The 23232-nt window shown below is 43.1% G+C and overlaps 2 protein-coding genes across 5 annotated transcripts in view; one reads left to right on the top strand and one right to left on the bottom strand.

Annotated features, from left to right (window-relative positions):
* Positions 1 to 113: 113 nt before the first annotated feature.
* On the bottom strand, positions 114 to 23070 carry TPMT (thiopurine S-methyltransferase). Of its 3 annotated transcripts, none has more exons than XM_069563338.1 (9): positions 22675 to 23070; positions 16346 to 16529; positions 15095 to 15187; positions 11963 to 12095; positions 8539 to 8591; positions 7811 to 7885; positions 2857 to 2942; positions 1232 to 1276; positions 114 to 815 (listed from the first exon to the last, which is right to left on the bottom strand). In XM_069563338.1, exons 2-9 carry the CDS (start codon positions 16483 to 16485, stop codon positions 688 to 690), a joined length of 753 nt encoding a protein of 250 aa, XP_069419439.1. In that variant the 5' UTR covers positions 16486 to 16529; positions 22675 to 23070; the 3' UTR covers positions 114 to 687. The 3 variants fall into 3 exon arrangements, with proteins under 3 accessions (XP_069419439.1, XP_069419440.1, XP_069419441.1); XM_069563339.1 differs by having other exon boundaries at positions 16346 to 16546; positions 22675 to 22881; XM_069563340.1 differs by lacking the exon at positions 22675 to 23070 and adding an exon at positions 18114 to 18336.
* The window catches only part of KDM1B (lysine demethylase 1B), a 42934-nt gene continuing 42560 nt past the window's right edge, over positions 22859 to 23232 (top strand). Inside the window, exon 1 of one of the 2 annotated variants that reach the window (XM_069563316.1) lies at positions 22859 to 23084. The gene's annotated coding sequence lies outside the window, so the exon portion shown is untranslated. The remainder of the gene's footprint in view (positions 23085 to 23232) is intronic. The other variant, XM_069563317.1, reaches the window with a different exon arrangement.

The following is a 23232-nucleotide window of genomic DNA, read 5'->3' as shown; positions in this document are numbered from 1 at the left end:
TCTAAAATTTCATAATGAACAGACACGAACCCAGCCCTAAGTACACCTTCACTTCTGAAGACTTCATCATTTAAACAAGATGAAATTAAGAGAAACCTGCCCAACACAGGAAAAAAACTTCTAAAAATAATTTATTTTTACAGTTTGGGAAAAAAATATTTTGTTCCATATAGAGTGGTCAATTTCATAGTTAAAAATTTTTTTTCTTCATTCTGTCACATATAAAATTATATAAGAAGAAAAATGTGAAAAGGAATGCTAGGATTTAGTACAATTTGACGGTTTATAGTAAAAATTAATGTTTTATTATAATGTCTTAGATGGTTAGCTTTTACCTTGAACCCTATTAAAAGTGTTACATCTCTTCAATACTTCTAAACTTCAAAAAGATACCATTTTTTCTATTATATTTGTTACATACATTGCATTTCTTTTTTCTTTAATTATATAAGTAATACATGCTGATTGTAAAAAATTCTTACAATTTGTAAGACATACAAGTATAATCTTTTATTCCCAGTCATACACTCCTTTCCAAAATATGTGCTTTTTCTAAAAAGTCATAAGCATTTTTTAGCAAAGATCTGTGGTATGATTTGCGAACAATTTTTTTCCCCCCAAAGTCACCCATTTTCAAGCCTTAGCACAATTTTCAATTGTTCAAAAACATTTTGATATTATTTGTTTCTATTTAGGTCTCATTTGCTTTTCTGTAAATAGATATAACCTTTCAATAATCTGGTCGATTCCCCAACTTTTATGTCGTTCTTCAAAAACATCAGCCTTCTCTAGACACTGAATATTGCATACTGAACCTGAAACAAAAAGAAAGTGGCAAGTTAAAATTTTATGACGAATACAATCAATTCTTCAAAAACACATCAAGTGATTTTTAAAAACTGTGTGTACTGAAGATTTTTCCTTTCTTTTTAATGAAAATGGGGAAATACTAAGAGTACATTTTCTCAACTCTGAAGGTTATTATAATTTTTTTAACTCCTAAGAGTTAAAATAAATATACAATCTCTCTAGAAGAATTGAGATGTCTTTAACATAAACGTACCATTTAGCTAAAAAGGCATATTACAGAGATGGGTCCCTTTGGGGGGGATTAAAATAGTCTCCAATAAAATGGTTTTGGACTTGAAAGTACTTTAGATATTAATGGTTTGCTAACAGCTCAAAACTGTTGACTTTACTTAAAAAGTTATAGCACATATCTATAACTTACCAAACAATTTTTTAACCTCCCCATCTGTAACGTAAAACGGTGGACCTAAGTAAAAGAGAAGCATGGTGAAGAGTAAGCTCTACAGATCTAATTCTAAAGAGAAACAAACCTTCAGGGCCCATTTCTCAGCTTATTCCCAATGACCTAGGGATATTCATTCCACATACAACTCGATTATCCAAACAGGTGAGGATGGGACACCTTTTCTGCTTCTTATTTTGCACATCTTATACCAAAGACCAGCTAACCACTGGTAACGGCAGACGCGCACCTCCAGCTTCCATGAGATGCTGAGTCAGCCATGGGACTTGGGAAAAGGGATGTGAGAGTGGAGTTCATGCACAAATTCCCCTGGGACTTGCTGCTTCCAGAGTACAGATTTTCGACCATGCACAGTCCCTCATTCTATACACTCTGCCCATTTTGCTGCGGGCACTTTAAAGGAAACAGCTTCTTCCCCATTCTAGAAGGTATTCTGAGCCTCCACCCCAGACAGAGCTTGCTCTGTCTTCTTCCCACAGGCCCTTCCTTAGGCCTACTGCTCAGGAAGGGAATTTAACACATTATTGACTGGGGGATTTTTGCTGAAACTAACACCTGTGGCTGGCGATTTGCTATGTACGTGAATTTTGAAATGGCTCAGTCAATAACATTCTGGTGGCAGAGTGGTAAAGAACCTGCCTGCCAGTGAAGGAGACATAAAAGACACAGGTTCCATCCCTGGGTCAGGAAGATCCGCTGGAGGAGGAAACAGAAAACTGCTCCAGTATTCTTGCCTGGTAGATCCCATGGACAGAGGAACCAGGTGGGCTATATAGTCCATGGGGTCGCGAAGAGCAGACACAACTGAGCCCACGCACAACACACAAACGAAAGGTGTATTAACATCTCTCTGGTCGGTAAGTTGCCAGATCACATTTGCAGGGCTGACATCTGTCTCCCTTAGTTTTTATTTCCATCTGACTGTTCTCAGACTTAATTATAGCCAGTAGGTCTCATCTTTTAATGAGTTTTCAAGATCTGACTTCTTCAAACAGAAAAAAAAAAAACCCACTAACATTAATATGTATAAAACAAGGCACTTTTTAAAAAGCTCCATTAAAAATCAAAACGGGAATGTTTACAAATTCAAAGTATATGCACTTGGTTTTCACTTCTTCCTGAAAAGCCATGACTTAAAAGGTCAAGTGTTAATGTTCAAACGCATTTAAATGAATCCAGAAGAAAACATCCCTTTTACACATTCAAAAAATATAGTTATTTTTAACACGTGCTACAGTCCATGGGGTCACAGAGAGTCGAACACAACTTAGTGACCGAACGAGAACATTTTTAACATGCAATAAATTATAAAATTCCAGCAATTAAAAAGCAGGAATAGTTCAGAGATTTTCCTGCCCACCTCCTACCTTCCCACGTGCGCGTCTCACCCTATTTCCTATGAAGACGTATTTGTATTTGTTGGCATCAGCCCAAGGCATCCCACCCCCCCATCATGGCTGACACAGACTTCATGTATATAAGCAGGATGCCTCCCATGAGATAAAGTAGGAGAAAATAATGCTATCCCGTCATAGAAATCAGGAAACAAGGCAACTGGAAAAAGAACAAAAAGGAAACTTTACCTGCATGTTTAGTTGGATCGTAAGAAAGAACAGACAAGAGGTACTGAAACCCAGGTCTCGTCAGGGACAGCATTACATCCGAGTAGCTGAAAAGAACACAAAAAGGCATGCGTTACATTTCTTTACAAAGTCAAGGCCTGTGGAAGACCAGACGCAGGGAGGGAAGCCCAGCTTTCCTTTCATCTGTTACTGAGTTTAATTCTCCGAAAAATCACATGAAGTAGAGTCTTATTCTAAACAGCCAGAAATGGGCTCAGCAAATGATGTTACCCACCTAAGCTGAGAGATAGAGAAGATGGGAATCAAAAGGAGCTCTTGGGACTTCCCTGGAGGTCAAGTGGTTAAAACTCTGCACTTCTAAAGCAGGGGTCGTGGGATCAATCCCTGATAGGGGAACTAAGATCCAAATGCCTCGGGGAATAGACCGGGGGGAAAAAAAAAGGAAGCTGGGTTCAGGAAGGAGCCCCTCAGACCAGAAGACATCAAATAAAGTGGAGGAGAGGCTCCTTCCAGAGTGACTTGGACCCTGGAGGCTGGTCAGCTTTGAACATGTATTTCCCGAAGCACTGTCAGTTCTGGGGCAGTGGTTCCCAGACCAGGCTCGTATCGAGATGACCTGGGCATCTATGGGAAGAAAAGATGCCTGGGCGTCAGTCATCCCAAGACTGAGTCAGTAGGTTTGCTGTGCGGCCGGGGATGCTGCAGACTAACAAATATTCTGGGTGACGGGGTGGTCGCCAGGGGCTCAGATAAGAGGCACAAAACCACCCCTTTCCTCTTTTTAGCTGGAGAGGTCTCATAAATGGGCTTCCCAGGTGGCGCTATTGGTAAAGAAGCCATCTCCCAAGTGCAGGAGACATAAGAGATGCAGGTTCGATCCCTGGGCCAGGAAGATCCTCTGGAGGAGGGCGTGGCAACTCACTCCAGTTTTCTTGCCTGGACAATCCCATGGACAGAGGAGCTCAGTGGGCTACAGTCCATAGGGTCACAAAGAGTCAGATGCAACTGAAGTGACTTAGCACGCCTGCATGCAAGACTGATAAACAGGTCAAAATTCAAGAACATTAAAGTTCTGCAAGTATGGCATGACCCCTGAGTGCTACTGCAACTGTCCTTTGGAGCAGGTGTCCTGGGCGGCAGGCAATACCACTTCCCAGCCGTGTCTGATGGGTTCGGAGTGGGGACCAGATGCTAACAGGGCCCATCAGCAGACCAATCAGAAGACAGAATGATGAATTTGACCAATCAGATGACTCCACTGGGAAACTGAGTTAGATCCAAAGGGAAGTTGCTCATAGATGGACCTATAGATTGTCATACTGAGTGAAGTAAGTCAGACAGAGAAGGATAAATACCCTATGACATCCCTTATTTACAGAATCTAAAAAGAAACGATACAAATGAATTTATTTACAAAACAGAAACAGAGTCGCAGTCTTAAGAGAATAAATTTACCATTACCAGGGGCAGAGGGGGAGGATGGAGGAAGGGATAGTTAGGGAGTTTGGGATGGACATGGACACAAGCTGTATTTAAAATGGATAGCCAACAAGGTCCTACTGTATAGCACAGGGAACTCTGCTCAATGTTATGTGGCAGCCTGGACAGGAGGGGAGTTTGGGGAAGAATGGATACATGTATATGTATGGCTGAGTCCCTCTGCTATCCACCTGAAAATATCGTAACATTGTTAATGGGCTATACTCCAATATAAAATATTGTTTGCTGTTATTAGTGGATAAGTTGTGTCTGACTCTTTGCGACACCATGGACTATAGCCCACCAGGCTCCTCTGTCCATGGAATTCTCCAGGCAAGAATACTGGAGTGGGTTGGCCATTCCCTTTTCCAGGGGATCTTCCTGACCCAGGGACTCAACCCGTGTCTCCTGCATCGAAAGGTGGATTCTTTACCACTGAGTCACCAGGGAAGCCCCTAAAATAAAATAAAAAGTTTACAAGAAAAAAAAAAAGAAGAGTTGGTGGTTTGCTGTGGTGTTTGAACTAAACACTGAAGTTGCTGTGCCGGGCGGTGGCTGGAGCTGAGAAGGCTAAGGGCTGTGAGTCAGATACGTGTGAACAGGAGTGGTCAGTGGAGAAAGCCGAGTGCTGAGGCAGGAGTACAGAGGACATGCACACAAGGAGGTGAGTGGCCGTGAGAGAGACAGACAGAGGCCAACAGGCTGCACAGCTCTGGGTAAGGTGCTTTGGCGCTTGGCATACGGGTTTCCACCGGGTCCTGTCCGGAGCCCTGGGAGAAATCAGGGAGGCTGTCCAGGGTGAGGATTAGGTCAGGCTCCACCAGGTCCCCAGGCTCAAAGTCCAACCTCTCCACCTACTGGCTGTGTAAGCTTGACGAAGTCTTTGCCCCTTTGTGCCTCAAGTTTCCCCATCTGTTAAATGGGGATAAGACTAGCACTGAACGCACAGGCGGTTGTGAGGATTCAGTGAGCTCACACATAGAAAGTGCATAGAAAGGCACTGGTATGTACTTGTAAGCACCTGTATTAAGCACAGTATGTATTAAGAAGTCAGTGACTTCTTCCTTCGGCATCCACGACATAAACTCCCCTAAACCTCGAGCTGGTTTGAGCTGGTCGCTCTTCCTCGCATGTGAAAGAACCAGCCCTAAGCAAACTTCTGAGCAGAAACCTTCTTGTCTTAACGTTACGATTATCATTTTTAAGAAGGAAGAACTCGCTGTTCCCATTAAGTGATGAGTCAGACGGGTTCGGCAGGGTGTCTGGGGCCCACCAGCATCTTTCTTCTTGGAATGCAGACTTTCTCAACTCGTTTCCAAAAATTCAGAAAAATGAGAGATATGATTGATGTCAGACAAAAGGCCTAAGAGTCACAGCAGAAAACACAGCAGTTCTCACCCACATGTAATCTCAGCAGGAAGACACCCAGTACTGAGGGCAGAACTGGGATAAAGCACTAAGTATCTTAAATGTAAGATAAAGTCGTGGATCTGTCCAATGGCTCAAAATAAACAGTTATTCCGGAAACAAAGGCCAGTGTTCTCAGGAGTTCTTGGGGCTGTGACCACAGACACTCTCACACACATAGAGATGGCTGAAAGGGAAGAAAAGAGAAGAAGGGCACCAGAAATAGGGTCCACGGCCAAACTGGAACTAGATTCTCTAAGAGCTCCAGAGGAGCCTCATGACTCTTTCTTACCATGAGTTCAGGGGCCACTTGGAAGGCCTTCATTTCTAGGACGGAGGAGGCAATAGTGGCTGCTGGGAAACTGCATTTCCCTGGCTTTGAGTCTAATTTGTTCTCAATTATTGACTCAACACATATTTATTAAGCTTTTACTATGAGTTAGGAGAAGGAAATGGCCACCCACCCCAGTATTCTTGAAGCCTGGAGAATCCCATGGATGAAGGAGACTGGTAGGCTATAGTCCATGGGGTCGCAGAGTCGGACACGACTGAGTGACTTCACTCTCACTTACTGTGCGTTAACATTTTATATTTATTTGGGGTTGGCCAAAAAGTTTGTTTGGGTTTTTTCCACAGCAGCTTTCAGAAAAGAACAGAACTGGAAATACAGAAACGACGAGGGCCAATACCAACGTGCGCTTGCTCAGTTATTTCCCCAATATCGTGTGTTTTTAGACACAGTAGGAGCTTAACGTGTATTTGTTGAACACTGGAATGAAAGTTTCCAGTAACAGGAGAGCTGAAGCAATCGTTGAAGGAGGGCGGACAGGGGAGAGGCAGGAACAGTCCCACTAAGGATGGTCCTTCAGGGAACAATGACTTTCAAGCATGTGAGGCAGGGAAGGGTCCCAGAGAAGGAAGAAGAGAGGCGCAATGTCAGAAAGAAAAGGGAAAAAGACATATTAAGAGGATGTGGCATGGTCTAATTAAAAAAAGATGAGGTGTGGCAACAAGCCTAATTTGTCAAACAATTCACGTTTAAAATCTGAGATTTCATTTCACTGTTTGCCACGTGCTATGAGTCTGCCTCCATAAAACTAAATAATTCAATATTTATGTGCCATACCCACATGAGTCTGTGAATGACATCTGGGTTGGAAAGCACACAGGAAAGATCACATTTCACTCAGTACGGCTTCTCATAGTTTAATTTTCTAATAAGACCAGGTTCAGATGAAAGACCACTCAAAATATCCAGATCAAAAACCCTAATGCAGTAACGGCTAATATTTAAACTGTCATTTAGGGTCGATACGGCACTTTCTGCACGTGTCATTTCTTTCCATTCCCACAACAACCATATGAGGGGGCCAAGGCATGGGCGTGGCTTTAACTATTTTTATTTATTTTATTTTATCTTCTGGCTGCACTGTGAAGCGTGTGGGATCTTAGTTCCTATACCACGGATCTCCTGCAGTGGAAGTGTGGAATCTTAATCCCTGGACCAGCGGGGAAGTCCCTGAATCTCAATTCTGTCATGCACTTGCTTGCTACCCTGTGGACATATAACTTTTAACCTCTCTGACCTTACTTTCCTCATCTGTAAAATGGGAATAATGATGGCCTAATACCTCACAGGGCTACTTTGTGGATGAACTTGTTGGTCGACATAAAGAATTTCAACAAAGTCTGGCACATGGCAACAAGCCAACAAATATTATTAGCTGGCAGCATCAGTGGAAGTGAGGAGGGTGGTATGAGTAGAAATATTACAGGTTTACAGAGGAGTAAACTGAGGCTTAGAGGAACTGACTGTTCTGACGAGAGTAACACTGCTTAGAAGTGACAGGGCCACAAGTCTTGCCCCTGTGTCCCCGTGACCAAATCCTATACTTTTTAGACCAAGATGCTGTTAGATACAGGTCTTCTAATTTCAAATACAACAAGCTATTCCAAACTAGTAAAAGTCTAGGAATCTTCTAGAAACCAGAAAAAGTATGAGATACTGAATTAAGGCTAAAAAGGGGAGAGGGGGAAATAACATAATTAAAGAAACCAAATCACTAACCGTTTGCGATCGCTTGGATTAACAGCGACTAAGGCTCCTCTATCCCAAATCCGGTCAAATTTGCCAATATTTGCTCTACCAGAAAGAAAAAGAAAAAAAAAATTATGTAAGAGAAACCGAATCTTTAACAAGACAGGGTTCCCCACGGTATGTGCTGGAACCTCACCAGCAGTTAAGGAACTGGGATCTCACAGATGCTTTCCCTCAGAATCTCTAGGGATGTGTTGACACGTGTGTACACGTGTGTGTGTGTGTGTGTGTGTGTGCAGCTGTCCATTTCCGCCTAATTCTAGGCACTGGTGGCAGCAGCTTGGACTTGGGAGCATAAAGGAAGCACAAGGGACAGTTTGCAACAACTCTGCTCTCAGCCCCTGGAACAGGTATCAGGAACTCTCAGAAGAGATCTCTCCTCTGTCCATCTGAGACTGAAATGCATTTCCATTACAGACACAGGTGTGAAGTGGAAGACATTTTCTTCCCCCTCCTTTTCCCTACTTTCCTAGGATCAAAATAATTTTTCCAGCGCTTAGAAGTTACCCAAGGACAAAGATATCATGTGTGCAGACATGTAGGCTCTAGTAAAAACAGATGCAGAACAGACTCAAATGAATGCTTCATGGATGCTACTGCAAATTGGATGGAAGTGATAAAAAGATTCTTAACCTACCTCATGACTGTCTAGCAAACACTCAGATTTTTAAAAGTGGAGAGGAAGACATCAGTCCTACCTGGGAAGATCAAAAAGGCTACAGCAATACAATGAAATGTTCCCTGAAGAACTCTGCAATGAAAAAGTAAAAAATAAAAAATCCATTTTATTAGGAGGTACCTGAATGGTCAGAGGAAAAAAAAAAGAAAAAGGGGACAAAACATAGCATAGGTAGTAGAGAAAGAATATGTAATTAAACATAAAGGACATAATTTCATGGCAAATCATCTTTACACACCATTTGTTAAGTGTTTATTTTTTAGGTTGTAAAATAAATACGGACCACATTATAAAGAATTTACATAATAAAGAAAAAAACCTGCCTGCCACCATCTGAACAGTGATTTTCAATCATTTCGGTGAGTTCCTCTCGATTTTTTCCCCTCTCACTTCCTGCACCTTGCAACTTTCGCAAATATTTTTTAACTGAAAATAATGGCACTTAGAAAAATTAAAAACCAGTATGGGATTCTTTGGGATCAACTCAAAAAAAAAAAATGAAAATCAGATATTGGTTAACCCTGAAGATCAGTTAGCACTTACTCACTCTGGAACTTGTTAAATTTTAGCAAGGTTTCCTTTAGCAGAGTCTTGACATTTTAACTCCCTAAAGACGAGCACACAGACTGCTCAGTTACCAGGCAGACATTCTAAAAGCGCAGTTCTGCTGACCCCCCAGTTTCTCTCTTTCTTTCACTGGCCGACCAGCATTTATTTCCCAAGCGTCTAGCGGACAGGATTAGCCCGGGTTCTAGAGACTGCAGTAAATCTGAGACAGGCCTTGACCCCGGTGAGGACAGCCTGGTGGGGCAGCGAGGCGTGGGAACAGAGAGCCACCACGGTACACGATGGGCTGTGCTCCTCTGGTTGTGTGCCCAGAACTGTGGGAACAGAGCGGACAGAGCGGGGCCTCACTTCACTGCCCTAGCTCGGGGAAAGGAGGAACAAAAGGCGGCCGAGGACAAACCGGCTAGATGCATCTGCTGACGTCACGGTGGTGGGCGGTGAGGAGCCTGGGGTTAGGGGAGGGGCAGGGTAGGAGAGGTACTGAAGGACCTGAAAATACTGGATTTTATTCTGAAATGAGGCGCCAACAGAGGCTACGATGAGAGAAGCGCAGGTCTTTGCAGACCTGTCTGGAAACACAAGGAGGAGGGGTCTGTCTAGAGGTCAGGAGAACAGCCCATGAATGTCAACTCGGGCTGCAGATGGGAATCACTGGGGAGGTTTACAGAGACCTGGTGCCAGGCCCCACCTCTAGAGGTTATGACTTAATTAGCCTGAGCACTGGGAATCTTAAAAGATCCACAGACAATCTGAAAGGTGCCACTGGGGCTGAGACAGAGAAGGCAACGGCGCCCCACTCCAGTATTCTTGCCTGGAAAATCCCCTGGACGGAGGAGCCTGGTGGGCTGTAGTCCATGGGGTCGCTAAGAGTCAGACGTGACTGAGCAACTTCACTTTCAATTTTCACTTCCATGCATTGGAGAAGAAAATGGCAACCCACACCATTATTCTTGCCTGGAGAATCCCAGGGACGGGGGAGCCTGGTGGGCTGCCGTCTATGGGGTCACACAGAGTCAGCCACAACTGAAGTGACAGCAGCAGCAGCAGCAACTGGGGCTGAGAACCATGGCCCCCAGGAGGACTAGCTTCTCTGGACCGAGGCAACTGGGATTCTTAGATGATCTAAGAATGACCTGGGAGGAAGCTGTAAAAAAAAGTACTCTCAAGCTTCCTACTGACCTGAGGGATTAATTTCAGTCTTTAGAAGCGAGTACTTTGCGAGAGACTGAATGTACAAACACACAGTGGCCAGACTGCACGTACCAACAACTCATGTCTGATAAGAGAACTCGGACCCATGGCCTCTGCAGCAAGCAGCCTGGGAAGTCAAACCACAACCCTGCAGGACGGTGGTCAATTGACCGCCATCCTCCATGATTTATAACACCACCCTTCCTCCCCCTCTCTTCCAACTCAAACACGCTTCCCAAAGCAGTCACCGGGGTGCTGCTCCAAGTTAGCCGATCGCACCTGAAGCCTTCACATCTTTCACCAGGAAGCTTTCCCACCCCACTGCCAGGCTTTGAGCCTCTGCCAAATGCAATTGGCTCACTCCCTCTGAACAAACAGTCTCTACTTGTTCTCATTCGGGTAGATTCTGTTTATTTCCACATTATTATTCCAAGCTAGTGCAGCAGTTTCACTGGATCATTCTGGTCACAGGCAGAAGACAACTCTCAAATCTATCATTTCCAGCCCAGATGCTCCCCCACGCTTTGGAGACAGTTGCCAGTACCTCCTTATCATACCACACATCGTTTCAACTAATCATCTCCAGAACAACGCTCATTTTCTCTGCTGTTCAACTTGTTTCTCCTTTATTCTCTGCCATCCAACCAGTCATCTGAGCTGGAGATGTAACCTCATCACTCTCTGGATTCCCATTCAGTTAATCACCAAAGCCTTCCCAGTGTGACACCCTAAACATAGCTTTAAGCCATCTGTTCCTCTAAGCACCCCATCGCTCTCCTAGTGCAGCCCTTCAAGTTCTTTCCTGGACCACTGCTCACAACCTCCTATTTGGTCTCTCTGCCAGGGGGCTACCGCCCTTCAAACTCACTTCCCTTGAGGCTACAAGGGTGAAAGTGAAAGTGAAGTTGCTCAGTCCGACTCTTTGCGACCCCAGGGACTGCATCCCACCAGGCTCCTCTGTCCATTGGATTTTCCTGGCAAGGGTACTAGAGTGGGTTGCCATTTCCTTCTCCAGGGGATCTTCCCCACCCAGGTATTGAACCTGGGTCTCCCACATTGCAGGCAGATGCTTTACCATCTGAGCCACCGTAGCTGGTTGCAAAAGAAATCCTAGCTGTCACGTTCCTACTTAAAACCCTGTGGTGCAGAACGAGGTACCAGCTTCACAGGGCATCTGAGCTGGCTGACCTGACACCCTGCCTGTCCCAGTCCTGTCATCACACTTCAGGAAGCTCCCCTTAGGCTGGATTAGGAAACTTCCCTCTCGGTTTGCTTAATACCCCAAGTCGTTTCACTGAGCTCCCTGTATGACAAACAATCTCCTATGCTTCTCTTTTCTCCTAAGCTAAGCGATTCTTTAGAGCAGGGACTGTGTTTTCATCTCTTCGGTGTCTTACGCAGGGTGTGGCACTTGACAGGTTCTCAGAAACATATGTTGATAAATTAAAAAGCCAACAAACCCAAACCAAAAATATAACAAATAAGCTTTGATCTTGGCTTTTCATGTCTATTTGTTCACATCTAGCTATGGTCTATCTTTTTATGTTCCTTATGCTATACAAAGTCCTGGTAAATCTGAAGATTAAGAGGGGTCATCTGATGTGTATAGTGCCTTCACTTACTCATGCTGAGAAAAACCTTTTTGGGGGGGTATGGAAATAATATTTGCCCAAACCAAAACACACCTTGAATATTTTGGCTCCAGGAATTTCCATAATTGGTTCTTCTGAGTAAGAAAGATTCTGCTCCATAAAAAATTCCCGTATCCCAAGTTCGCTGATTTCCACGCCTACTACACTGTGTCCTCGGTCTGCAAACCTGCATGAAATCATATAATTACACTTAAAAGTTTTCTTTCGAGTACAATACTAAATAAAAGGGTATACACCAATGAGCATATATTTTCCTTAATTTTAAGAGATTTGTATGAATTCAGACTCACAGGGTTTCACAGAACGTGTAGATCCATAGCAAGCAGATTTTTATATTCTCTGTATATTCTCTGTAATACAATTTATATATTCTCAAACCCTATGCTATGTGGAGTTCTGAGAAAAGGGTTTATAGGACCTCGGGGAAATTTTAAAAGCTTGGAAAATTATACCTTAAAATGTTGATTTACTACAAACGGACTGGATTGGAAGAGTTTTTGATTTAACAGCATCCTATGAATTTGATATGCTTTTCAGTTTCTCGAAATCAGCTCTGTCCATTAAAACTTTCAGTGATGAGAGAATCTCTACTTGTGTTGTTCAATCCAGCAGCCACTAACCACATAGCTGAGGGCCCTTGAGACGTGGCTTGTGTGATTTAGTTTAAATAGCCACATGGGGCTGACAGATACAGTACTAGAGTACATCCATTTCTGTAACAATGTTAAAATTTCCACTTATCTACACTAAACCCTATCCAGAAATTTATTACCATACGCAAATAGCTAGTATTTTCCTGATTAGCTTTATGGTTACAGAATTCAGTTTTGGGATCTTAGACTTCAGAGAAAACAATACTAGTGGCACAAATACCCAGGTACAATATTGATTTTTATGCCACATTAAATAAACACGTAACTCATTTATGCTATAATGCAATACATGCCTTCTTAAAAACCACTGCACCATGCAAAATCATGCAATAAAATCATGAAGTTTATGGGGATGGGAGTTGGGGTACACATTAAAAAAACTTTACTGTCCCAATGGAATATTATTCAGTCATAAATAATTGAACTCTTGACATTTATGACAACATGGATGGGCTCTGAGGGTATTATGCTAAATGAAATGAATCAGTGAAGAACAGCATATAATCTCGCTTACATGTGGAATCTAACAAAAACAAGCTTATAGGTACAGAGGCCAGACTGGTAGTTGCCAGAGGCTGGGGGTGAGTGATGGGTGAAATGGGTGAGGGAAGTCAAAAAGTACAAATTTTTACATGTGGAAAAATGAAGCATAGCCTACGGTAGATTCATGCAGACTGGATTATACCGTAATGCATGGCCCTAAGAAAACCCCAAAACTAAGCAAATGTCCTAAACACTTAATGTTAATGTTTTAGAGTTTCAGCTAATAGTTTATCTATTCACATTGGATACCTGTACAGACCTTTAATACACAAATTTATCACGTAAGTGAAGAATCCTCTAACATAACAACTTTTATACAATAATAGTCATGTTCAACTCTCTGCAGCCCCATGGACTGTAGCCCGCCAGGCTCCTCTGTCCATGGAACATTCTAGGTAACCTGGAGTGGGTTGCCATTTCTTACTCCAGGGTTTCTTCCCCATCCAGGGATCGAACTCTCCTCTTTTATGTCTCCTGCATTGGCAGGCAGATTCTCTACCACTGACCCACCTAGAAAGCCCATACAGTTACAGTAGCTTAGTTCTGGAATTCTTATTACAAATGACTTTAGACCCTGAAGTCTAAAGGAACCTTCAGCAATCACATTTAATCGGCTGTTTCCTTATACTGTTTTCTAATTTTGCCTCCAAGCTTCTGCTAGAACTAGGTTGTTAACACTTATGACAATAAGACGATCTGTTCATAGAGTTAATGTTTTTCTTGCAGGTAGTTTCCAAAGTAATTCTCTTGTCTGATTCAGTCAGTCAGTTAGGATGTAATGTTCTCAATTTTGTGGCCACCTAGATGGAGGAGCCTGGTAGGCTGCGGTCCATGGGGTTGCTAAGAGTCGGACCTGACTGAGCGACTTCACTTTCACTTTTCACTTTCATGCACTGGAGAAGGAAATGGCAACCCACTCGAGTGTTCTTGGCTGGAGAATCAATCCCAGGGACGGGGGAGCCTGGTGGGCTGCCGTCTCTGGGGTCGCGCAGAGTTGGACACAACTGAAGCGACTCAGCAGCAGCAGCAGCAGCAGCAGACTCTTTAAGCCACAGCAGCCACTCGCAAAAGCTCTCAGCTACAAGTTGCGGGAGCGGTGGCAGGCTGCAAAAAATGTCACTGTCCCCACTCAGAAATCCACTCCCAATGCATACAGATTCTGTGGTTTGGTCACCTATGTTTACATAGGGAACAGAGCATTTTTAAGTTACCGTATTTTTCACTTACTAATCGCTTTCATGTATTTTATTTTTCTTTCCTGCTTGATGATCAAAGTTCTCAGCGTTCATGCTTATAAATGAATAGTACATCTTGGCACATAAGATAGCATCTGTACATCAATCATCACAACAAATTCTGTATAGGAATTAATTGTCAGGTTTGTGACTTTAGGGTAATCCATAGTGAGGGTGGCTTGTTAATTCAAGTGAATTCTTTTCACAGAGAACTACTCACAAGAAACTCTTTATCACTGGTTTTATTAGCAATGATTCATGAAAACAAAAACTCCTACGTGCTGGTTGAGGGAGGGGAGGGTTGAGTTGAACTGTGGACTATACGCATTCTTGCCAAAAAGCAGTAATTCATTTTTCTGTCCACCTCTATTTAAAATATCTAAAATTAACTTAGCCACATTCCTAAAACACCTACAAAAACCAAACCAGGCACAAAGGTGAAGGAGATTTAAGAAGGAAGACTGGTTTCATTCTTCCCTCTCCCATCTCAATGGTTCTAAACTAATTCTTTTTCGTAACTCAATACAGAAAGACAAATTCACCCCTCTGTTTCGGCAGTGTCTTCACTGTTTGAGAATATTACCTCTATGAAGCCGTCAGTAATAGTCTACTAAATATAGAATCCCTGTACATTTCCTGAGAAAGGAACTTTTTAAACTCACATCCTGTTAAATATTCACCCATAGTATCTATCATCAAGACAAGAGAGGATGTTCATGCTTATCTGCTCATACCATTTCATTTCAACTGCTTTTCCACAAAGGGGAAAAAATACCCTCAGTGCTTTCTCGCCTTTAAGAAAAGTATCCAGATACTTCTTTAATAGCCTGAGAAGAAAAAAAAAAATGTTTTAATTAGCCCAAGGCACAGAGGAAAGGACTACAATCATATAACGCTAAGTACTTTTCATGAATTATCTCACATAATATTTCCCAACAACTTTTACTCAGTAGAGAACCTTGGTTATTAAAATTGCCAGTTTACATATGAAGAAACAGGAAGATTAAGCAGCTTGCTCAGTCATGTAACTAGTGAGGGGTTAACCTGACCCAAACCTGGGATTTTCCTGGTTAGTAATTAAAAACAAAATTTTATTTTTCGTTAGTTGCTATGTTTTAAAAATGTATACCTATGTGATAGAGAAGGAATGGCAGCCTACTCCAGGATTCTCACCTGGAGAATCCCATGGACAGAGGAGCCTGGCTACACAGGCTACATAGTCCATGGGGTCGTAAGAGAGTCGGACCACCCACCACCACCACCACCACCACCACCACCACCTGTGTGCATGTTCTAAAGCCAGCTACACGACAGAGAGAACTCATACAATGGTTCTGGGAGATATCCCAACTATTACTCAGTGTGCAAACGTGATAATAGTAACAGTGTCCCCTGGGCAGTCAGGGTGGCTGCCTGGACGAAGGAACATCTGTCACGACCACTTTACTTGGCAATGGGCCATCGTCTATTGCTGCTGCTTCAAAGCTGACTTCGACTACCATTACATTGCTCAGCATGTAGCTCACATTAATTTCTCTCAACTTCTCTTCTTCCACCATGTAGACAGTACTTTAACATTTGGACATATGCTATTGGAAAGCGAAGTCATACCACCATTACTTTTCAGTATAAAGAGATAGCAGCATTAACATAGCTTGAGCATCTGGGTATGTATAAACACACATGACCAATGAATAGATGTTACAGGGGATTAAAGAAAGACATATTTCAAAAATTGAAGATGCCATCAACTGTAGGTCGCACCATGATTTATACTCCACGGGAAGAAATATCACTGTCAATTAAACCATGACATGCCACAGACGCATTCTGACTTCAGAGATGCTCAAATGTGAAAAACTAAACCTGTGCATCTTAAAAATCAGTCAAGTAATGTGTACCTATATTATTATTTCTATTTCCAAAGTCAGTTTCTGATGGGGCATTTCTGTTATAGACCCACATTTAATATAAACATTTCTTACTGATGTCCTTGTTCTTGATGAAATCCAGTGTTGTGATTCACCCACTTTTCTTGCCATTCTTCCAGAGTCAGCACCCGGTCTTTCTGAACCTCAGTGTCTGGGTACTCTTCACTGTCAAGTACCGCTCTTGTATCAGCCATGGTTTTGTAGATGGCTCTGGCTCACAAACAAATGTCCCCAGTGCCTAAAAATGAAAAATGTCTGTAATGCTGTCATTTAAGGGCATTTCAATTCTATGATAAATGAAATAAAACCCTAATATTTTCAGCCGTGTAGCTTTAAAAAAAATATTTCAATATTCAAGGAAAAGCCACATGAAAGTTACTTTTCAGTGAGTCTGATGGTTTAGGCATACCTCATAATCCATATTAGGAAAGATCTTTAAATAAATTGAATTACATCTTAGAGTAAAAGAGTTTAACTTTTTTAAAAAGAGAGAGAGGATAAAAAAATAAACAGGCAGTATAACTTTTGTTAGCTGAGAACTTTTCCTAACATCTCGTTCTTTTGCATTGGCAGGCAGATTCTTTACCACTGAGCCACTAGGGAAGTCCCTTTAACATCTCATTCTTTAATTTTGAAAACTTCTTTTAATGTTTACTTATTGTTTTTAACCAGTGTTATGTTGTACACAACTCAGAGCTCAACAGAGTTATGAAAGCAGGTCCCCATTTCTGAGAGGCAACCATCTTTAGTTCTTTTAGCTGAATCTTGACATATATCTCAAAATATGACTCAAATATCATGCTTATTTTGTATCTTAATTTTTCACGTCTAGGAAGCATCTAGAAAATATCAGCATTTAGCCCTCTTTCAACTTGCCAACACACACACACACACACACACACACATCACCTTCTCATTTTTCCTATTGCATCCATACACACATAGCATATTTGTGATTAAGTATTTCAAGTATACATTACAATGACTAGATAAATACTATTCTCAGCTAAGCCATGTAGAATTCTATGATTACTTTTCCTTTCCTGTGCAACCTTTTAAATCTATAGTTAATAACCGTCTGGCTTTTTCATTTATAAAATTTCTATGTATTTATTACTAATTCAGCACTAAGTTCTCCCAATCTCCTATCAGTACACTGTCAGTCTCTGCAGTTATCAGATATCCTATCAACGTCATCTTAGAAGAGCCTTCATACGTGGGTGCTCTCTTCTCCTGGTACATAGCTGGCCTTCTGGGGTCCTTCCTGACCATCATCCTGAAACTTTCTTTTTTATCTTGTGCTAGATCCCCTGTTTCCTTAATTGGCTATCCCCCACTTTTCTTTGTTATCACCCCTACATTGGTAAAGTATAACCTTCAGCAGCTTTCTGAGAAAGGGTGTATGGGAGGAAAGGGTTTCTTTTGCAACTTTGCATATATAAAATATCTTCATACTATTCCCCACCCACTGGCAACCCACTCCAGTATTCTTGCCTAGAAAATCCCATGGACAGAGGGGCGTGGAGGACTACAATCCATGGGGTTGCCAAGAGTCGGACGTGACTGGGCCACTGAGCATTCCCCATCCTTGATGTGTAGTTTTGCTGCATAAGAATTCTCAGGTGGAAAACATTTTCACTCACAATTCTGAAGAAATCATTCCCTTATCATCTACCTTGCAGAGTTAATGCTTAAATTCAAAGACATTCGGATTCTGATGGTTTTTTTGATGTGGCCAATATTTTTCTCTCTCTCAAAGCTTTTCTTTGTCCCTTAGTTTGTGCAATTTCATAATTCTGTGCCTTACTCTGGGTCCACTTACATCTGTTTGGTGTAGTTCTTTTAATCAGGAAGTTCATATTTTGCAATTCTGGAAGAAGTCTTGAATTATTCAGATGATTTTGATCCCTCCCCTTTTTTTTTCTGTTTCTATTTCTCAGACCCCTTTTATGTGGTTGTAGAACTTCCCAAATGGCTCAAGAGGTGAAGAATCTGCCTGGAGTGCAGCAAACACAGGTTCGATCCCTGGATTGGGAAGATCCCCTGGAGAAGGAAATAATGACAGTACATTCTAGTATTCTTGCCTGGGAAATCCCATAGACAGAGGAGCCTGGCAGGCTACAATCCGTGAGGTCCCAAAAGAGTAAGACACATCCGAGAGACTGAACAACAACAGCAGTAAAATCTTCTGACCCAATACTGTAAATCGCGCACATTTTTTCTATTTTCCAGCTCTTCACCGTTTGCCCTGTTTTTTGAGAGATCACCTTATTTTTATTTTTCTACTTAGTTTTTCTTTCCTGCTTTGAAGTCTTTACTTATTAAGAGCTCCTTTTTGTTGTTGTTTCTGATGCTCTCTTTTCATTTTATTTTAATTTTATGTACAGAAAGGCTATAATATTTTCTTTTATTTACCTGCATGGTTTGTTACTGAGTCACTTTTTCTGTTGGTTTTGTCTTGTCTTCCAAACTAGTGATTGCCCTTAAATGCCTAGCAATCGCTTAGTCACTCAGTCATGTGTGACCCTATGGACTGTATGTAGCCTGCCAGGCTTCTCTGTCCATTTAATTTTCCAGACAAGAATACTGGAGTGGGTTGCTGTTTCCTTCTCCAGGGGATCTTCTTGACCCAGGAACTGAGCTTGCATCTCCGGCTTGGCAGGTGGATTCTTTACCAATGAGCAGCCAGGGAAGCCCCATTACCTACTCACATTTAAGAGTAAATACCAAAAAGCTGATTACAAGGTTAAGTTTGTGGATGGAGCTTACTGACTCTAAGCTTTACTGTAGAATGATGTGAGCAGATATCATTTGGAAACTTAGATGTCATGATCTTTATTTTTTTGGACTTAAGACTTTCCATAAATGGACCTTCTAATTCCTGTTGAAAGCTTGAGTCCTTGGGACCGTGATTCTATACTCACATGCTGCTGCTGCTGCTGCTAAGTCGCTTCAGTCGTGTCCGACTCTGTGCGACCCTATAGACGGCAGCCCACCAGGCTCTCCCGTCCCTGGGATTCTCCAGGCAAGAACACTGGAGTGGGTTGCCATTTCCTTCTCCAACGCATGAAAGTGAAAAGTGAAAGTGAAGTCGCTCAGTTGTGTCTGACTCTTCGCAACCCCATGGACTGTAGCCTACCAGGCTCCTCCGCCCATGAGAAAAGGATAAAAACGGAAGAAGGTGCCAGCATTCATTTGCTTGTGTTCAGTTAATTTCTGTACTTTCAGTATGGTACTCCCATCCCCAGCTGTGAACTGTATCTTCCCAGTCCAAAGACTGCACCCTCTCCAGGGAATAAACCCCGAAACATCTGCTGATGCCGAGAGGAGCAGGAAGTTGGGGAAGGGATCAGGAACTTAGCTTTTCAGGAATCAAAATTTCAAACAATTGCCTTAATTTAGACCAGACCCTTCCACTTCCCAGAGATACCTGGTGCTGCTAACTTGGGAGCACTGGGCAATTCTACACTACAAGAGGATTGCTCATTGGCTTCCCCATTGCTGGTTTAGAATTTAGCTTTCTTCAGTCTGCAAAATCCTTCACCACTTGTCCATCTGCTTTCTTGATTTAGAAATTTTATTCTTCTCTTCTGTCCTTCCTTTATGCCTTTAAAAATCCTGTTGTTGTTTTGGTGGAGTTTCAGGAAGGAATAAAAGCAGATGCATGGATTCAGTATCCCACCTCTATCCCACAAGTCTGCATTTTCAAATAATTTTCTTAAACTTTTTTTTGAATGGAAAATGCATACAAAGGTGTTGATCTAAAGAAAAACACACAACCTAAGAGTTATGAGTTTCAATTTTATTTGGGGACCTCACTGAGGACAATAGCCTAGGAGAGAGTCTTTCAGGGGCACGGCCTTTCAGAGCATAGCTCCGGGAAAATGCTCCTAATATGTATGTTCTGTATACATAAGATCTTTTTTTTTTTTTTTTAACTAGGAAAAATATGTAGCCTAGCGTGCGTATGCATGCTAAGTCACTTCAGTCGTGCCTGACTCTTTGTGACCCTATGGACAGTAGCCCGCCAGGCTCCTCTATCCAGGGGGATTCTCCAGAATACTGGAGAGGGTTGCCATGCCCTCCTTCAGGGATCTTCCCCACTCAGAGATTGAACCTGCGTCTCCTGTGGCTCCTGTGTCGCAGGCAGATTCTTTACCGCTGAGCTACTGGGGAAGCCCATAGTCTAGCACACATCTTGGTAAAAGATTACTGCTAATCACAAAGAACAGATACTTCAAGTTAATGATTTTAGTGATTTCTGTGTACAAAAAGTTGCAGGAATCTGGGACCACTGTATAATTCTCCCTGAAGCATGCTATCTAGGGGCCATTGATCCAAAACACATAATGCCTCACTCTTATTTTCCTTCCTGAAGTCCTGAAACACTTGGTGAATAAATATCACTCTCTGCAGGGGGTTTCAATTTAACCCTTAGTATAACTGGATGATGAGCAATACTCTTTGTTCCTAATTTTTTTTCCTTTACAAAGAGAACTAAGGAAAAAAGACATGTGAGCATAACTGCAAATCTACCTGAAGGTATGTGGAAAATGTCTGTCTTTTCAATATGAAATTTGTTACATAAGGACAATACAACACAATAGTTCTAACGTACCCTTTGAATCATTAGTGAAACTAATTTGGTTTGGATTACACTAGCAGGCTAATCTTAGTGGAGTTAATTTAATGATTCATCTGTGAGAACAGCAAACATCACGGAAAAGAAGTTATTCAAGAAAAAGTTCCCTTTATGACAAATTGGGCTTCAGTGTGCTTAGGATTAAACGGAGAAGGCACCTCCCTTGGAATTAACACAAATCACTTTCCAGCCAACATTTGTTAACAAATGGCTTTTTGAAAGGCCCTGACATGTCAGGAGGTGATCCTTGAGTCTTCTGAGAGGTGAGAGGAGTATCTGACTATATTGTGTACAGAAAAGCGAGTTGTAGTTTTCCCATTTCCATTTTCAGCCACAAATTTTGACACCTGAACTTGAGCCTGATTAAAACAGTTCTCTAAAAGGGAAGCATTTTATCATGGAACAAGGCCAACCTATTGGGCCCTTCTAGCTCAGTCGGTAAAGAATCTGACTGACAAAAGCAATATTCTCTTTGAATCTGCCTGCAATGCAGGAGACCACGGTTCTATCCCTGGGTTAGGAAGATCCTCCGGAGAAGGAAATGGCCACCCACTTGAGTCTTCCTGCCTGGAGAATCCCATGGACAGAGGAGCTTGGCAGGCTCGAGTCTGTGGGGTTGTAGGAGTTGGACATGACTGAGCAACTAAGCACAAGGGCAGCCTGGAATAGTTTAGCTCCGACTGGACTGAGTGACTAACAACAACCACCTCTCCTCCCAGCTGGCGCTAGTGGTAAAGAGCCTGCCTGCCAGTGCAGAAGACCTAAGAGACCTGGGCTCAATCCCTGGGTCAGGAGGATCCCCTGGAGAAGGAAATGGTGATCCACTCCAGTATTCCTGCCTGGAGAATCCCATGGACAGAGGAGCCTGGTGAGCTACAGTCCACGGGGTCTCAAAGAGTCAGATACAACTGAAGCAACTTAACACACATATTCCTCTCACAAAGACTTGGTATCATGAATATAATTTAGTCATTTCTTAGCCGTTCTCATAGCTTCTCAACACGTACTTAACTTGTCCACATCCCTTTCTGGAGAAAGAAAAAATTTCCTTCTATAACAAGATAAAAGTGCAAAATTATAAGAACCAGGACAGGCTAATTTCATAATCATTCTTACCCATACACAGAAATAGCAGATGTGCACAAATCTCCTTGGGTCTTCTCCCAAGTCTGGTTTCCTCCTCACCTTTTTGATAAAACCATGTTTCTGCTTTAAATTTATTTTAAAATTTTTAGCAAACTGAAAATTTAGTAAATTGAAGTTAAATTTTCCTAAATTAAAATTAGTAAAATTCAGTAAATTTATTTTAAAAATTTTGGTAAATTGTAGAATTTAGAAAACTGAAGTAAATTTAAAATTGAAGATTTTAAACTCAAGGGCACAAATTTTTAGAGTGTGGCTCAGTGATTTCCTATTACATATGCATACACCTATGCATTTACCATGGAGCAAGACAGGATATTTACAACACCCCATTTCTCCCACTTCCCCGCCCCCAGCGCATCACTCGTTATTCTGGCAAGTACTTCTCTTTTCTTAAAATCAACCATGCCCGACAGTGATTTGGAGGTCACTTTAATCAGGGACTCAGAACACTGCGCTCCTTGAGTCCATTTCAGGGCGCGGATTGCCGGGCGGTGCGCACACCGTGGGGTGCCCCGTTCCCGATTCCGATCACACACTCACACTCGCAAAGTGCCCGTTGGTCACCGCACCCTCCTCCGCGCCCAGCGGCCCCTACCTCGTGCGCTGTCCGCCCGCCGGCCGCTGACTCTGGCGCTGCCCCAGGGGCCGCACCGGCTGGGGACCCGCGCCCCCGACTCAGCTCCGCCCCCGGGCCCGCCCCTCTCGCGGCGCACAAACCCCGCCCCGCCTCCCCAGGCGCCCGGGCTTTGCGCAGCGGCGGAAATGGCCAGGGCGGGGCGAGCCGCGCGGCGGAGGCGAAGGCGGGGACCCGGCTCCTCCCCGGTCCCGCCGGCTCCTCCCACCACGGGTCACGTCGTGACAGGGGCGGAAGCGGCGGCGGCGGCAGCGGCCGAGTTGAGGCTGCGGCTCGCGGCGCGGATCCTGCTGTCCTGTGCGCGCAGCGCGCGGCTCCGGAGAGGCGCCCGCAGCCCGGGGCGGCGCGCTCGGTCTCGCCTGTGCTCCGAGGTGGGGGGGGCGGGGAGGACGCGCGGCTCCGGGGGCGGGCGTGGGGGCAGCGGCGGATTTCTGGTGACAGCTCTGCACAAAGCAACCTGGCCGGGGTGCAAGCTCCCCTGCCCCTGAGCCGCTCTCCTCGCCTGGGTGGGAGGTGGAC

Source organism: Ovis canadensis, chromosome 20, assembly GCF_042477335.2.
Source record: "Ovis canadensis isolate MfBH-ARS-UI-01 breed Bighorn chromosome 20, ARS-UI_OviCan_v2, whole genome shotgun sequence".
NCBI lineage: Eukaryota > Metazoa > Chordata > Mammalia > Artiodactyla > Bovidae > Ovis > Ovis canadensis.
The sequence above is the reverse complement of the archived record's forward strand: the minus strand, read 5'-3'. Positions and strand labels throughout refer to the sequence as shown.

Coding starts and splice junctions, on each gene's coding strand:
- TPMT (XM_069563338.1), bottom strand. CDS start 16,485: ATGGCTGATACAAGAGCGGTACTTGACAGTGAAGAGTACCCAGACACT. Junction 15,188..16,345: donor CATCAAGAACAAGGACATCA/GTAAGAAATGTT, acceptor TTTTCTTCTCAG/GCTATTAAAGAAGTATCTGG. Junction 7,886..8,538: donor AGCCTTTTTGATCTTCCCAG/GTAGGACTGATG, acceptor TCTTTCTGGTAG/AGCAAATATTGGCAAATTTG.